We start from the raw sequence: 18,443 nt of genomic DNA on the forward strand, positions 1-18,443 counted from the left end.
GTATTATTTGGCAATTTAATGAGTAATATTGTTTTTAATTTTGAACAGCATACATTTTTAAAAAATTATAGAATTGTAAATAACTCTCTATATATATATATATATATATATATATATATATATATATATATATATATATATATATATATATATATATATATATATATATATATACCCTTGATTTGATATCTAAAATTCATGTATTTATGAAAAAATTTTGTAACTTTGTTTTCAAAAAACGTATCAAACATTTGAGGATAAAAGAATCAGAGCGATAACAATTGTGCTTATTGAATCGTAAAAAAGAGGTATTCATCACGAAATCAATGGAAAAGAAACTTTTACATATCAATATTTTGTTTTCGTCAGAGTGGTAATCGCCTACGATCTTTTTTCTCTTTCATTTCTATATAATTCATCATTTTAAAAAAAAAACATTTTCTGACATTTCTAGTTGTAGAAACAACGATTTCTATACGCAAGACCACTGATTTTAAAAGTACAAAGCAAACAGTACATTCGACACCAATGAAGAGCGATCAACACACGTCTGGTATTTCTCTTATGATATTTATTAATGAATAGCATGGCTTAAAAATATTTCTTGGGTATATGCGCAGTTTTTAAAAAGTCTCATAATTACAATAGTTTTCATGAAAGTCATGATTAAGAAACTCGGGAAAATCGAACGCATGACGTGTTGCTGAGCTTTACTTAGTTTGCCATAAAATATGTGAAATATTTATTGAAACATGCATGATAAATACATGTACGGAGATTTTTTCACTGGTGCTTCGGAAAAACTTTGAAGCAGTCAAAGAAACCGAGGGTTGATTTTTCAAAAAGTGTACACTTTGTTCAGTGGATCTTAAACAATACAGGTATGTAACATATTATCTTTTTTTTTAAACCGACCGAAAAAGTTGACGCTTCGGCCGCTTATCCAGACCAACAAGATAATCACTACAGGACAACTGTAACGGGTTTAACAGTTTAATTAGTAGTTTATTAATCTCTTGAGCATAATTCCGTCGAATTCCGTCGAATTCCGAGAAGACCTGGATCCTAGCTATTTCTTTTTCACAAGTAGAAAAAGGTCCAAAAGTACAGGAGACGCACCACGTGTTGGGATTTTACAGAATATACAGGTAAACGTTAAGGTAGGAACATTTCTATGCTAACGTATGTTATGGGATTTCAATATCAAGATTCAAGGTACAAGAAAAAAAAGTAGTTTTTTTATATACCTTAATTCAACTACAAGGCATATCAATTGTTTACAATGCATAATTCTACAGAACAAAATGGATCTCTGAAAGTCAATTATATATAGGTGCAAAACCTCTACATATCGTCTTGCAGAATAAAATTTTATGAAATGTCTTCAAACTAAAACTTTTTGCTTGAGAATATTTCTATTTAAATTCAGCTTTTAAAATTGCATAGTTGCATGTACATCTATGTGAACCTGAAAGCCTGTAAAGAAAACGAAATTAATCTTTATGAATATTGATTGATTTTATTTTGGCACTATTGCAATTTATTTAAAGGATGTTGCAATTTATAAGGACGACCGATGGATTCTAGTAAAACTACAGGCCATCAATATTTAAGTTTGTTATATAAATGAAGATAAAAAATACATAACTATACACTGTACCTTTCCCATGGTTAATATACTTTTTATTCTATTTTCTTTTCTTGCAGTCTAACCCGAGTTCCTCTCCGGTTTCATTCAGATTCATTCACAGGCGTGTTCGACAATAATTTTGATATAATGTTTTGGTTGTTTGGAATGCATGCCGACTTTAAAAATTGCATTATCGTTAGACCTTGATTTAAGTAACAGAAGGAGTTTGTGGTCAATTAGCAAAAAAAATCTACAATGTTATATTATTTTTGACTGAATTGATGACATCGTGAATTGACCCTCCCTGGATAAGTAAGTGTAAGAAAAAGGAGGAACAACAAAATAAAAAAAACTTAAAAGTCATATTGGAATGACTCAAGAAAAGATCACATATGTCTTCATCAATGACATTATGCTTTATGAATACAAAGAAGTTATCGTTTACCTATCTATACAGAGGTGCTTGACATTTATATGAACCATTTCTAAACACCATTTTTGTATTAGTACAACAATTTTCATTGCAAAACTGAGAATGTACTCTTAAAAAATTAAATCGATTTACGTGGTTTAAAATAAAACAATAACAGCAAGTAGCTTATACATGGGCCACATCGTTCACACAAACAAGAACGGTTTTTTACCCAAGTATTTTGCTGCATGTAACTGTGGTGATCATAGGTTGTAATTCAATATAAAACTGAAATATAATCATACTAAAGGTGCCTTACTCTTGCGCTAAAGCATTGTTACAAATCATAAATTTAAAGCTCATTTTTTTTCTTCAAATCAATATATATATATATATATGGTTATGAATCAGGTAATAAACTAAAAGATTAAACGATTGGACACTAAAGAGAAAAAAATAAATTAATAAATCTATATTTTAATATATGTGTTTATTCAAGTGTAAAATATCCCATGCAATCGCACAGCGCGTTGCTTACATATACTGTCATAAAATAAGAATCGATGACAAAACAAAAAAATTATTGACTGACATTGTGAGTCAAGCATAAATTCCGAATGAACCAATTCAGGCCGCGGTTTTACAAACAGGCTGATATGTCTCCTTTCGTACAAAATACATCATGATTATTAACGGATTCAATTTCATAGTTAAGATAAATGAAATCAAATTGAGAAATAATGTAATATTCTAGGAATTATTTTCATTATATAAAGATAACTTCCTAAAATGTCGTCTCTTTTCTAAAACAAAATTTTATAGGGAAAAGCTCCGTACATTTTACATAATAAATTGTTTATCAGCTGAAACACATATATCTAAATACATATATTCATAAACATTCATACACTGATGCGAAACGAAAACATGCATTTGTAGAAAGTTGTGTAAAATCAAACAAATTTCATTTGTATGCAGTTAGTTCCATGTAGTTCAATATATTACAAATGAAAGTACAATATATTGCGTGTAATCATTTAAGAGAACAATTCTTCAGCATAGGTACTCGAGCATTTCGCAAATATTTATTGCACGAATATTTTACCTAGCAGGACAGTTTACAGTAGTCAAACAATGGAACATTTTGTTTAACATATCACAGTCTTACACATTTAACAATCGGCTAGTTAATGAACATCAGTAAAATCAATTACGGCATATTTCTTTTTGGCTCAAAATATAATTTTCTATCATCTACAAATACGAGTTCTTGGGATGTTTTCAGTTTTGAAATATCGATATCCTTGGAGCTCATCATTTTAAAATTATCAAAATTTGCTATGCCATAAGAATCTGTACCTATGGCAACAAATCCATTGGATGGTTTAGATGGAATGGTTGTTGTAAACAAAGGAACTCCATTCACACTGCCAACAGCGGTAGAATTCTGAGAATGAAAGAGAAATTATATCGAAGTTGTCGGCTAGTAAAACATCCACGTTTTGACAATGGTTCAACTCGACGAATTTTATTCAATCAAAAACTCGCGCGCTATTTATATCGGCTTTGTTGTAATTTGGTTAAGTAATTATTGCCAATCTCGCAAATGCTTGTGTGCTTAATAGCCATGCATGTTTACAAAATATGATTATAATTTCTTTTAAATTTCCAAAATGTATCTCCCTTATTAGCGATAGATTATGATAAGTAGAAAAGATCGCTTAGTTGGTTAACGATAAGTACCTGTATACACGACTCTAGTCGCTGGTTCTTTGATCATGTCTTTTGAGTAAATGTATACCATAAGTACAGAAAGTAGGGAAACGGGGAAAAAGATAATTATGCATAAAGTTTATACCAGTAAGTTATTGCTGGACTAAATATATGATCCACAGAGGTTATACATCTATAGATACAAACATATTTATATCCAGTACTTGGGTATCAATGTTTCTTTATTTTATGCATACAGAGATTTTTCTAAAATCTTTTTCCTCAGACTGAAAATGAGCAAAACATCCCAATTAGAAAAGGCCTATAACGTATATAATTGAAAATTGTCGGTTATTTTTCGTTTAAAGACACGCAAGTGTTTACACAGTACTACTTATTTCCCTCTTTTACCAGCAGTATACTTACTTTGACAGTGAGGCTTATATTATTCCAACCTTTTGTTGAAACATTAACTGATCCCTCTTTAATAACTTTTGTACGAGCTGTAACCAAAAATTATTAAAATCTAAATGCGAGTATTACAACACATGTACACTAAAATGAATTAGAAAAAAAACAACAACAGACAAAGAGAGGTTAAAATTTAAATTATTTTGAAATAAAAAGGGCATTAAATTAAACAAAAAATCAATACATTAGAAACAAAAATACATGACCACTTACACAAGTCATTAGCAAGAACAAATTTCTGCTGATCGGGAAGTATAAAGAGAAAAATCCCCTTGGCTTCCCAAGCATTGCATCCCCCTTGATCCACCCTGACAGCAACAAATGTCCCTGAACTTCCATTGACCTTGGGGATTTGTGTCTCGACAGTCACAGAAATATCAGTCCTACAAAAAGACAGGTACTCATGTCAAAGAATGGGTAATCAAAAAAAATACAAATTAAGGCCATATTCTATATCTTTCTTAATGGATATGCACAACAGAAGATTAATATTTCAATTATATATAGATTTAAATCATGTTACAGATTTTTCTCAGAGATTTTCTATTTCAAAAAGTAACATAATTATAATCGGTGTAAAAATATATAGTAAGGATAATTTTATATGCATTAGCAAAATTATTTCAAAACGTTTTGATATTGTTAGCTGAAGAAGTTTAACAAATACACATAACTTATATCAAATCAATATTGATTTAAGCTTTCAATAGTTTCACTGTGGAACTCAACTTATAACAGATTCTCAACTTGTTGCTTCTTTCGAATGAAAAATAACTTTCTTGATATTTTTTCCTTAAAATGTTATCTCTCATTGTGGCTTCTTCTTTATCTCTTGATGGCCAAACGTACTAAAATGTACTCAGTTCGAGAAAAGTTTGATCAGTGATTCGGTTTAAGGTACCTCACTACACCTAGATTTATACTTTTTTACAACAAACAATCCAGGCACTACGTCACAAGATTGCGATTTATATGTTTTGTCAAACTGTTTATATCATTCCATTGGTGGTGTATAACTTAGTAGCTCAGTGGTTATATTATTGGGCTTTGTGATCATGAGTTCATGAGTTCGAATCCGCCTTGAGCTTTTGTTCATGTTTACTGAATTAAATTTTCGAAAATGTAATATTTCATAAAAAATTGCACATTTTTTGGCCTATTGGATTGAAATACTTGTTATCCATTATGATATCTCTCTTAATCAAGTGATTTTCAGCTGATATGAGAAAATATTTCAAGGTGTAGTGAGCTACCTTAAGAGGAAACTATAATTTACAACAGTGTTAAAGACAACAGGTAGCAAACAGAGCTCATTTAAGTTGATGTAAGCAGAAACTTAAGACTTCAAACACACAATAATGATCAAGGTCTGAAACTAACAAAACTTTTAGTGATCCTACAAGCAAAAACAAATCCCTTGCATAACAGCATGTCTTTGTTAGAATAAGAAATGAAAGGTATGTCCCGTGTTTTGCATGTATCATTATATCAACAGAACACTGCACTGTCCTTGGTGCATAATAGTGAGATAATTTTTGTGCAAGTATGTTTCAGCAGTGAAATGTGATTATTGTTGGACGAAAGACTCGTATGAATAAGATAGGGCAGCTGCTACATACCAAGAAAAGTTTCCTATGAGATCAATTGGGAAGACTAGATTCAATATACACCAGTATATAGGTGGATAGGTAACGACTTGGGTCAGCACCATTCCATGACTAGGATCCTCAGATTTCCTGGTTTCAAACACACCTACTTGTTGAGCAAAGAGTGAAGGCTCAACATTTTCTGGGTACCCTGTGTGTACAGAAAGACATGACTCAAATGATTTTCTTGAAAGGGGGATGCAAGAATAGACAGAATGACATCTGAATTATCGTAAGTAGTGAAGGACAGTTTTAAGGAGAAGAGTGCAAGGTGTGTGCACTAGTACAGCAATTCACAGAGAATTGTCTAAAAAGATCTTTACATGTAGTGAAAACAAAGAACAAGATTAAGATATCCTATTTTCCTTTTAATATTGATAGATTTAGTCCGAAGAGAAGAGGAGAAAGTTTTGAAAGTCAGTTGTAAGGAAACTGAAAGACAGACTATTTGATATGATCACGGTAAGTAACAAGAATATAAAGTCAAAGAGCAGAAAAAAACATTAGAAAATGATGCACTGACAGATTTGTATTTTTCACAACTTAACAAAAATTCACTTAACATACGTAAAATTGCCTTCAAAATTTACCAATTTTGTTATATCTAATTCATAACATTTTTCTATTGCTTGGATGATCATGAAAGCAATATTAGGTTTAAACAAGCCAACAAAGTGTATGCCAGTAAGTACGCCTTTGTTAATTGTTACCTCTTATTGGCATAATGAGATAGTTTAGGTGTTTTCAAATGAAAATATACTAATGTATTTGCGAGTATTTGTTAAACTCCTTCAAATAAAGTTACCATGACAATGGTCATTTACCAGTTATGATCGCCTATAATATTCACAGACTTATTTGCTTTCTCTGCTTGACACCAAGAAACAGGAATATTCAAAACAGTCTGCGTTAAAATCTGTTTTCTGGAGGGGTCTGACGATTTCATGATTTCATATGCACCTGTCTGTTGTGCAAAGTTGTTTGGTTCAGAAAAATAAGGATATCCTATTCAGAAAAGTTATTAAATCATTATGTTAGAACAGATATCAGCATCCTTGAAATTTGGTATATATCTATTCATGCAAAAGATAGTTGTTACCTTAATTTTAAGTGTAGATAAGTTGATAATTAAGTTGCATCTATTACAATTACAATAAATTCCGTGAAATGAAATAAACAGTGCAAACCATCAAAGTTTTCAATATATGGCAGTGGGAATGGCTTAACATCTGGAGAGTTTGGGTATTGTCCTTTTTGTCCTGTTGACAATGTTGTAATGGTGATCACTTCATCAACTCTAACAGGGATAATGATCTGTCCATTGTTTACCTAGATTTTTAATGCATAGGAATATTTATTGAAAATACATTCCAAAGATTTTGCATTAATGGAGTCTCAAGATAACACGTAATTTGATCTTTTCATTTTTGCAAGAAACTACCAAACCTTAACAAAGGGTTAAACATAGAACGAAGCTCTGATCATTCAGTAAGCTAAAAAAACCTAAAAGGTGACTGAACTGTAAGTGAAGGTGATTGGTTAAAACAACTCCTCAATTCAGTGACATGTTCAGTCCTTTTACTTTGTATTCTATTGACTGAATAGCAGAGATTATCCTGTAAAGATTTTCATATTCATGTTCAATCACTCAAGGCTGAAAAACTGTTCTTTACATTTTAATCTTTCATCAGAAAATGTTTGAAATACATGCAATTTTGACACACCATTTAAACATAATTTAGCAAATATAACATCTCTTTACGACAGTTTTGTTAAGAAATGATTATGGTTTCCAATCAGGACTTTGGATCCTTGATGAATAAATTAAATATACCTTGACTTGTCCAAAAGATCTGAAGAAGTCAGACTGGGAAGTATTCTGTCCAAAATGGAGGCTACTCTTCCACACATATACGCTTGAAATACTAGCCTGCAATAATTATTTTGATCACATACAGAATAAATGCATTATTGTTCTTTATAGCATACTATTAGTTGAATGATTACAAAATAGGCCATTGAAGACGTTTTTAAGGACACGTGCGACCTTCATCAGTTTTAGGTAATTTTCTTTGATAAATTATTTCTTATTTATTTTGCATTCAAACCTGATTAATGCCAAAAAAAATCAGGGTGCATTACAAGGCTATTATTTGGATTTAGACTATTTTGAATTTTTTTTTCAATAGCATGTAAAATGCAATTAAATGCTTATTAATAAAGTCATAGTATATACTTTCAATTGAAATAGTGTATAACCAAATAGAAAAATGAAAATATAATTTTGGAATTACGTAGTGAAAATCTTAGATAGATCTAGTATGATAGATCTGATCATGCCCCGAATTAAATTATCACCTCATAATATTCAAAGAATGATTCCTTATCACTTATATTTATATAATTTTATGCCATTGTACGAATAAATATTCAAATATAAATAAGCAAACCCCACTGGCGCCCCAATTGTACTTCTTTTGAAGTTATGGGATTTATAGTACCAAAATCGATACGTAGTCTTATCACAGTCAAAGACAATGAAAAATGTAAATATTTTTACTTACATAGCTGCCTTTAAGTTGTATACTGACATTTTGTGGTTTGACAGAATATGGAGGGAGAGGAGGGCGAATACAAATAGAATGGTCATGACTCTGAAAGAACACTTCATATTAGACATACGTTCAAGAGACATAATTTTCCTTCATTATATATATAATTTGTTTTCTCAAATAATTTCAAAATTTCAGAAGTTGAAAATCCCATTGATATTAATACATTAGTTTTATTAGCTGTGTGTTTAAAGTAATTTGTTATCAATACAAATAAGATGTGCTTTTCCCGTAAAATTTTATATTCCAAAAAGACATTTTGTTATTTTAAAGTCGAGCAAGTAATACGAGGCTAATTAGTATAACAATTGATTAGAATTCTAAATCCTTTTTGTCTAAAAATTTAATGAAGTTTGACAGTAAATGAACATAGAGTTTGTTGTAATTATTTCGAATTCTTACCATTGTTTCTATAATTATAGTGAGATCCTTGTTGTTGGGGCTGGTTAGAGACACCATGCTTCCCCCCTGGTGTAACTTACAGACTCCGTGATCATGGGACAGGTATTTCCATCCAGGTTTGGTGAACTGTGAGGTATGGGCTGACAAACATGAATCAGAAGGTGAATTCTAGGCACAAAAAGCACATAAGTGTATTATGTTTTTCAATTTTACATTTTTATATGATTTCTACAACAATTCAACAATTAGAAATTACACAAACTTGGATGACATGGTACACTTAGAATTTCATGAAAAAAGAGTATTCTCTATTAACCTTGGGTGAATTTTAAAATCTAGAATAATTTAATATTTGTGACATTTGTAATGGGCTACAATCCAGATAAATGATGTCATGAGGTGAAAATATACATGTACCTCTTATGATGTGTTATATAGTAATTCTCAAAATAAAACATCAAGCCTTCCTTTACGACTTAAAAATATAACTGATGAAGTAAAATCCTATATTTTCGATCTAAATTGATATAGCATATTTAAAATTTGTCTCTCGTATTCAGTGATATGTTTTGGTTTTAGCGCTAGTATACACCTGTGATCCAGACAGGACTTTCAACAACATAGTGTCCACTCCATGGAGTCCCTGCAGTCATCAGTCCATTCCGAGGAAACGGCAGGGATTCGTAATAACTGGCAATCAAATTCCATGAGATGGTGCTAAAATGTATGGAACACAGAATTAGGCTTAAATCTATATGCATTGGTTTGACTTGTTACAGTAAGTTATTATTTTTAATTTGCTTTATTTTCTCATTTAAAGTATCAAAAAGTGCTACAAAAAATTAGAATCTTAATATAATATCAAGAAAAGACCATTAAATTCAAATGACGTATGTAATTGACGGGCAAGTGGGGTTTGCTTATTTATATTCAAACATTTAATCATACAATAGCTAAATATTTTATAAAAATAAGTAATAAGGAATCATACTTTGAGGGTTTTTTTTATCTTTGATCTTATCTGACACTGTAAGTATAATGACAATATCAAAAAGAACGCCAACATTCCAGCTGGGTTTTGACTTTCGATAAATGCGATGATTTGTCAATCTGTGTATTGTATAGGTTAGTGCTTTAGGCCCTTGGCCTCCCTGTCGAAGACTTGTGGACAGACCTTCTTCTATACCTTTAGCCACCACAGGTACGGAACTGTTTAATATTTGTTTAATGGTAGCTATAATTACATGTAATGTGATAGAAGAAAGTTTTCAATTTGCAAAATTTTACTTTCAACAAAAAAAGCTACATCTTGCTCTCATCAGAATATTTCTATTATTGGACATTCTTCGTCAGAGGAAGCAGCTAGCAGATAGGCTAATGGACAATGAAACCGCCTTTCTATGGATCACCCATGGGTTTTAAGTGAAATTTAAGCCTGATATCTCTGTGTGTGAAATCTAACCATGAAGAACAGAATCGCAAGCTTGTACGTTATGGACAGTAATGAGAGTAAAAGTACATGTGTTTTCTAAAAGGTTGAAAAAAGAATGATGTGATCAATTCTGGAGATTTCTCTACGCACTTTTAAAAGTTTACCACGCAACACTAAGAAGTGTTAGAGCTTACATTTCGACACTAACTTCATCAACAGAAGAGGAGAGATGTGTGCCATTGTGTGGAATATAACAAGGCCAGCTAGGATTGTTCAATCTGACACTAAAATGTGATACATTAACATACATTGCATATATGGCTCTGCTTTGTTGAGGAATTTTTTTTAATTGGTTAATTTTTAGTTTACAGCTGTGTGTTCTTTTAAAAATACATACATGTATATGATTTATATTTTCATGTACTTAAAAACCATTTAACTCTCTTTTTTGTTTAAATAAGTAGGACCTAGCTGTCACCTGATGTCCATATACTTAAGAAACTACTTTAACTATTTTAGATACATGTACATGTAATTTATTTATAAGTAAATAATTATACAGAAAAGGGGACAAAACCTTTGTCATAAAAAGGCCCTAATAATATTAAATGATGCAGAATTCTCCATAGATAATCACAGTGATTTGGATGTATATAATAAATACTACTGACGTTATTATTGAACTGGTCATACTAAAATAACCAGCCAAAAATAACTTAAAAGTCATTTTGATTAATCTCTTGTAAGTGTTTATCATTTGTATTTACAGTGTCAGAAAAGATTTTCTGATCTAAGTGAGAAGTGTATATGTTAATCTGATGCAGTAAATCTTATTTCCAAAGGGTCTGAATTTACTTTACTTTATTATAATTTTTTATGTATCAATCTTTATATTAAGATATTCAAACAGAAATAAATACTGCATATTAGCAATATACATATTATTATTTTTCATTATTGTAGTTGAAGCAACTGGGTATGCTCATTGATACATGTATTAACACATGGCAACATTAAAAACAAAAACATGACATAAGCCTTGTTTAGTACCATAACAAAGAATTGAGAGCTCTGTTTCTTGCTTATAACTCTATGACAGACACTCAAAGTTTGGTTGATCATTGGGATGCATTACTAAAGCATTATAAACCCAAAAAAATTAAATTTGACCAAAATCTTGACCATGCCCCTTTAAAAAATTAATAAAAGATGTTAACGAGGCCGGGTCTAATTAGTTCTGCCCTAGATTTTTTAATGAAATTTTTTACCTGAATTTCTACTGATATAATTATTATTTTAAGATTAAAAAATAAGACATTTACCATACCGTTTGTTTAGGGGGTCATCTCAAAGTTTGTTAATCTTTAACATAGGACCCTATGGGATTTCGCTTGAAATGTATCAATTTTGCACATTTTTTTAAACTTCTGCCCTAGGGATTTCTTTTTCTGTTCTACATATTAAAGTTATTGCTAAACGGCATCAAATTGTCAAATAAAAAAAACCTTTTACCTCCTGGTTTGTTCCAGGGGTCTTATCAAAGTTGATTTTTGTATGCCCAATTTCCCAGATTTGTCAGATAATGGCTATTTTTTATTTGACAAAGGCGGAAAAGGTGATCTTTATAGTATCATTAAAGCCTTCAGACATATTTAAGTAATAAAAAAATATATAACATCACATATTAAGGGTCATTAATATAAAATACATGGTTACTGTCTTGAAATATATGAATTAAGCTATATTTAGGCGGGTTAAGAAAACGTGACAGAGGGTTTGGCCTGCTGAACCCTCTTCACTTTTTCGACCCGAGCCCAAATATAGCTTATACTTCGAGACAGTTATGTTTATTCCACAATATAACATTAATTTTACGCATTAAACGAGCCATTTTCAACAAATTTTGCTGAATATCTGCAGATAAAACTATCACGCCATGGCGTCAAACAAGCAAAAAGATGACGTCACAATACAAATGAAACGCTGCGCCAAAGCGTGCGTACTCGTTCTGTACTCGGCCTCGTTAAATATAAAAAACTTAATTCAGGTTGTAAAGCCTCATTTGTGTTCCATTTTATCATCATCTTCGCTAGCCAAGGGTGACGATCAACTCTGCTTGGATCGTCACCCTTGGCTAGCGAAGATGTTTTATCATATACATGTAACATAACTTGCCTACATCCCAATAAGATGCGCACTGGAGCAATTTATGTTTTATAAACTGCTTAAATATATTATAATATACATGTACATATTATGAATAGTATACACATACCTTGTCATCATCCCATTTACGTAGTTCTGGTTAACAATCTGGCAAAAATAGTAATCTGATGTGTATATTCACTGTGTAATGGTGAGATATTGTTTTGGTCATTTTATTATCAATAAATCTATTAAAAAAATCAAAACAAGACTAATATATATACAAAAAAGTGCTGATTGTAGATTTCAAATTGTCTAAAGACTAGTATCACTCTGTCAAGGTAGTAAAGAAATACCCATTGTTCATGCTGTAATCAAATTGTCTTTTTAACACACATATCTAACTTTTCCAACGCCATTAATGTTACATATCATGTATGTTTGGCTGGTCTACTTCCATAGATCTGTAGGTTTTGGAACAGACACACAGACTTACCCTTGCCCAGCAGCCTCCTCCCACATTGTCATTGAATGTGGAGTAATCTTCGGAGGACCACAGTTGTGTCCCTTGCTTTTTAGCAAATTCTGGAGAAATTGTTCCAGGATAGTGAACACTGTTTAAAAATAATCTCTTATTAGATAACTACATGTATATATATGAATTATAAATAATCTTGAAGTATTTCATTTATTCTCCATTTTTTTTTAACATATTGTCACATTTTTTTTAAAAATGAACACACATTTACATCTATGCATACTTTAATCAAACTGATAAATTTAGAATTTTTTTTTAAGTTAATCAAAAGTATCACAGCTCATTTTTCATATTAATAATTAAAGTAAAACTTTGTGAGGATTAAATGATCAAGAAAGCTAAGCAAAGATTTAACAGTATTCAGATTGTGTGTAATTGATTATTGTCAATCAAAGTTTACCCCACATAGTCTACAATGTTTGCCAGTTCACTGTCCTTGTTCATATCATTCACGATTCCCCATCCCCCATCTGAGGCCACAATCTTAGTCTTCGTGAATCCACGAGCATCTAAAGTTTTCCGCAAAGTCTGTGAAGTTATAAAGACTGATGTATGAGAAGTAAACAAGTAATACATATTCTACAACATTTACATACATAAATGTATGTACAAGGTTATTGGTATTTTTGTGCATATCTAAAAGAAGATACAATAATCAAAAACAAAATTTCTGCAGTTTCAATAATATTCATTAGTATCAATTATCATGGATTTTGTAAAAATGACAAAAATGACAGTTTTAAGGATACTTAATAACATGGCCAATTATTCTATAAATACAAAAAGTTATCAGATTTCTCACATCATCAGTGAACAATGAATTTCGTTAATCAAACCAACAAAAAATTCCATGAAATTGGCATTCAGTTAATACTGGTGATACAACCATATTAGTTTTGCTGTTAATTACTGAAAACCTGATATAAAATTCAAAATTACCTTTATATATGTTACATTGTATGGTTTTTCATTCCATATCTAAAATAGAAAAAGAACTGTTTCACAATTCATTGCAGTATTTCATCAAGAATCATGATAATTTTCCAAAATAATATATACTGGAAAATAATGTCTTCATGATGATCATATTCAAAATTAGTTTTTAAATGGTATGAGACTATAAATTCTGAATAATCACAAAATAACAAATTATAGCCACAGTAATTAAAGGTTATCATAGAATTCAGCCATTAATTCTACTTCTTGAAATTTTTGAAAATTATTACATGTATAAGATATTTAAAGTAGAAAAAAGCACACCCCAACAAAGTCAATGGTAAGGTTGTGGACCTGCTTGGCCCCTTCAATCCACTTGACGATGTAATCAGCTGTTAGTGGAGGGTTGTGATAGGGATCCCTGGTCCCATTCCCAATCCAGCCAGGAAAGGCCCAAGGCAGTCCATAGAGCAGAATATCAGGGTTTCTCTGCAAAGTTTAAAAAAAATCATTTCATTCAGTATTTAGTCTGTCATCATTCTTGCAGTTTTCTTGCATTCTTGTGATATTGATCAATATTCAATTGCTTAATTTATTTATTAATCAGATGAAAATGTTTCTAAATGTCTCTTTAAAGGACTATATACCTACAGTTTAACTGCATGAATGTACATATTTTCCCCACCTTTTTGGCTTCTTTCATTAGCCACCATTCATAGCCTCTTTGGAAGTTAAGGTCACCAGGATGATGCATGTGAGATGACTCTGTTCCATCTAATTAAAAATTCAAACATGATATCAAAGGATGCATGTAAAATAAATGCTTATAATTGTTGATGGAAATTATCTACTGTACACTAAATCTGATTTCAAACAATAATTGATACCTGTACTCTGGGCATCACCCCCTATTTCCACTTTCAGAATATGTAGTGATGCAGCAAAATTAGGCTATAGTAAAATTAAAAAAGATACTTATTTATTTTTAAATGTATGCAAAGAATATTTCTGTGATTGTAAAAATATATTGTAATAAGATATATAGTATAAATGGTCAGTTGATATCTGTAACATTTTTTTCACTTTCAAACTTGATGATAAGCAAAGATCACACACTGAAGGTAGCTCGCGGGTTTACTGCTTATGAGAAAACCTACCCTGAAATTTTGTCCGCGTGATTGATAGGTTTCAGAGTTTTATATTTAAAATTTATTTGAGATTCGTCTGCGTAGTAATAATGTTATCGTGATTAAAACACAGTGTCGGTGATAAAATCATGCAACGCCATTTCAATGAAATATATAGTAAAATGCATATCTTAGTCGAAAACCGCATTTCAAAACTATGCTCCAAACTTTTAAACGATCTAGACGAATTTAATTTTACTCAACACAATAACAGAAGAGATCATTTTGAATCAATTCATAAAAAATGATTAATATGTGTTCTCGGCCAATTTTTCGCAAAACAACTTTAAAGATTTAAAAGATTTTACAAAAACCGATATTTTCATCACGACATTAGCCCGACGTCATCCATTTGTTGCGTCCGAGAATCAAAAATGAAAATGCGCTGATTGACAAGACTAGCCGATTAACACATATTAGAACATGCAAATCTAATTAATGTAAGGTTGTGAGGAGAAGAAACATGGCTACTTTTCTTTTCATGAAACTCAATGAGTCAATCATTCAATGCAAAATAATTACCATACAAATATTGACATATCAGTAAGTTTGTAATCGTAACTATACAATAACTAGCTAAAGCCAAGATGATTTTTAATAGTAGATCGGTATTTGAAAATTGTAAAACGAGCGAAGTTCATGCATACGGTTCAATTTATTTACAGTGTACTTGTCTAAACGTGATTTTAGATGAAAGAGTTCCAACGCACACTCATACCCTATAGAACTAAATATGAAAATGTATATCACGTATCTAAATTTTTAGAACTTGATAATTATAAGTGTTTGTATAAACTGCAATTTAGCTTTTTGAAATATTTCATTTTATGTTTCTAAAGATCATTTGTTATATTTAAAAGAAATGTATGAGTTTGCTATGACGGTCAACTCTTTACGTCGAATCCTATTGTGACGTCAGCAAACCCGCGAGCTACGTTAAATTTGCAATAAAGAGTTTCTTACTTTAAAAAGGTAATCCAGTATTTCATCTCTTTGTTTTTGTGGATAATTCACCAATAGCCTGGATGTAGCCTGCATAACAAAAATAAATATCATAATCACACTTTTACTTGAAAAAAAGCAAAGAAAGTTTTTATTTATGATATCAAACCATTTTCTGTCTACTTTGCGCTAATTAAGTGATGATTACATCATCTGCATCCTGCAACAAATTTAAACATTGAATCTCCTAGTTTGCGAAATGTTAATTGAATGATAAAATTAACATTGTAAATTCTTTCTACAAATCTAAATATTTGTTTGTAGGTCAAGTAGTTAAATGTCACAATGACACAGTAGTTTGATAACATATAGGAGTAGTATATCAAATCTTTATCATGACTTGATCTCCTGAGGGATTAGTGAACTTTGGTATGGATACTTGCAACAACAAAAATTTAACCCAACGAAAACTTAACTTTTTCATTGTAGCAATTATATCAAATATCCTAAAACATGTTGACATACAATATAAATTTAAAAAAAAATTTGTATACGGTTTTTAAAAACATCGGCGTTCAATCTATTTCAACCATTTAATAATTCAGAGATGCAAAACATACTTAATTAACCAGCTACGTCTAGTTGTCACGTTAAAATTTACCCGTGGTTCTAACTAGTATGTGTGGTCATAAATAAGATCAACAAATTGACCATGAAACTTAAAAATGTATCATAGAAAAATGCTACTAAGTAAAGGAGACTGATAAAATCAATTTTCAACATTGTAAGCATATAAATCTTTGTGTTAGTGCCTTGTCCCTACCCCTCCTCCGCTCAGACCTCCGATTCCGTCAAACCTCCTCCCGAGACCGGAACTGTCATCTACCGTGTATGCATCCGATGCTGCTCTATCCACACATAGTGAGAGGTTACAAATAAACAAGAGAACAGTAAATATCATTGTTAGAAAACTCTGTCTACCGCATTAAGTTGATAAACTTGGTCTTTTCCTTATTGTGTTTTTTATCACGTGAGTCAAGCAGGATGTTTTCAGATTCACACTTAATTTAAAACCAGACAAGTTAAACAACTTTTATCCGGAATGTGTTATCACTGCAAACAGTACTCTTGAATGAGGTTTACATGCTGTTGATGAAACAGTTATTCGAAATCTCACTTGAGTGATATCATAAATTAAAAACGGAGGATGGGAGCGAGCCTTTACAAATAATGGTTTTGAATAGGAACATACTAAAGACCTGAAATACTAATGACCTGAAAGACCTGAAAGACCTGAAATTTTATATAAATGATACTTTTATAAGATTTTAGTCAAATGAAATTATTTTGTTGGGGTTTAAATCATATTTCCAGGTATAATTTTGTTTAAAAAAATATCATAATGATCAGTTATTCAAGCAGAAACATGAAAGACCTGAAAATTTGAATTGACCTGAAAATTTCAAATGACCTGAAATTTTATATAATTGATATAGATGATACTTTTATAAGATTTTGGTCAAATGAAATTACTTTGTTGGGGTTTAAATCATATTTCCAGGTATAATTTTGTTTAAAAAAATATCATAATGATCAGTTATTCAAGCAGAAATGTGAAAGACCTGAAAATTTGAATTGACCTGAAAATTTAAATGACCTGAAATTTTATATAATTGATATAAATGATACTTTTATAAGATTTTGGTCTAATGAAATTACTTTGTGGGGGTTTAAATCATATTTCCAGGTATAATTTTGTTTAAAAAAATATCATAATGATCAGTAATTCAAGCAGAAACATGAAAGACCTGAAAATTTGAATTGACCTGAAAATTTCAAATGACCTGAAATTTTATATAATTGATATAGATGATACTTTTATAAGATTTTGGTCAAATTAAATTACTTTGTTGGGGTTTAAATCATATTTCCAGGTATAATTTTGTTTTAAAAAATATCATAATGATCAGTTATTCAAGCAGAAATATGAAAGACCTGAAAATTTGAATTGACCTGAAAATTTCAAATGACCTGAAATTTTATATAATTGATATAGATGATACTTTTATAAGATTTTGGTCAAATTAAATTACTTTGTTGGGGTTTAAATCATATTTCCAGGTATAATTTTGTTTAAAAAAATATCATAATGATCAGTTATTCAAGCAGAAATGTGAAAGACCTGAAAATTTGAATTGACCTGAAAATTTAAATGACCTGAAATTTTATATAATTGATATAAATGATACTTTTATAAGATTTTGGTCTAATGAAATTACTTTGTGGGGGTTTACATCATATTTCCAGGTATAATTTTGTTTAAAAAAATATCATAATGATCAGTTCTTCAAGCAGAAACATGAAAGACCTGAAAATT

The 18,443-nt window shown here is 30.6% G+C and overlaps 1 protein-coding gene across 3 annotated transcripts; it reads right to left on the minus strand.

Annotated features, from left to right (window-relative positions):
- Positions 1–2,808: 2,808 nt before the first annotated feature.
- LOC105334333 (galactocerebrosidase) lies at positions 2,809–17,110 on the minus strand. Of its 3 annotated transcripts, none has more exons than XM_066070245.1 (18): positions 16,890–17,110; positions 16,088–16,156; positions 14,825–14,888; positions 14,623–14,711; positions 14,262–14,426; positions 13,941–13,979; positions 13,402–13,529; positions 12,960–13,077; positions 12,594–12,631; positions 9,479–9,603; positions 8,887–9,026; positions 8,437–8,526; positions 7,707–7,802; positions 7,060–7,201; positions 5,846–6,023; positions 4,440–4,609; positions 4,182–4,258; positions 2,809–3,489 (listed from the first exon to the last, which is right to left on the minus strand). In XM_066070245.1, exons 1-18 carry the CDS (start codon positions 17,025–17,027, stop codon positions 3,253–3,255), a joined length of 2,103 nt encoding a protein of 700 aa, XP_065926317.1. In that variant the 5' UTR covers positions 17,028–17,110; the 3' UTR covers positions 2,809–3,252. The 3 variants fall into 3 exon arrangements, with proteins under 3 accessions (XP_065926317.1, XP_065926316.1, XP_065926318.1); XM_066070244.1 differs by lacking the exon at positions 5,846–6,023 and adding an exon at positions 6,697–6,877; XM_066070246.1 differs by lacking the exons at positions 2,809–3,489; positions 4,182–4,258; positions 4,440–4,609 and adding an exon at positions 6,697–6,877 and having other exon boundaries at positions 5,871–6,023; positions 16,890–17,108.
- Between the last annotated feature and the right edge of the window lie 1,333 nt (positions 17,111–18,443).

Source organism: Magallana gigas, chromosome 8 (assembly GCF_963853765.1).
Source record: "Magallana gigas chromosome 8, xbMagGiga1.1, whole genome shotgun sequence".
Classification (NCBI taxonomy): Eukaryota; Metazoa; Mollusca; class Bivalvia; order Ostreida; family Ostreidae; genus Magallana; species Magallana gigas.

Coding starts and splice junctions, on each gene's coding strand:
- LOC105334333 (XM_066070244.1), bottom strand. CDS start 17,027: ATGATATTTACTGTTCTCTTGTTTATTTGTAACCTCTCACTATGTGTG. Junction 12,632..12,959: donor GAGGAGGCTGCTGGGCAAGG/GTAAGTCTGTGT, acceptor TATTTTTGCCAG/ATTGTTAACCAGAACTACGT. Junction 8,527..8,886: donor CTATAATTATAGAAACAATG/GTAAGAATTCGA, acceptor GTGTTCTTTCAG/AGTCATGACCATTCTATTTG.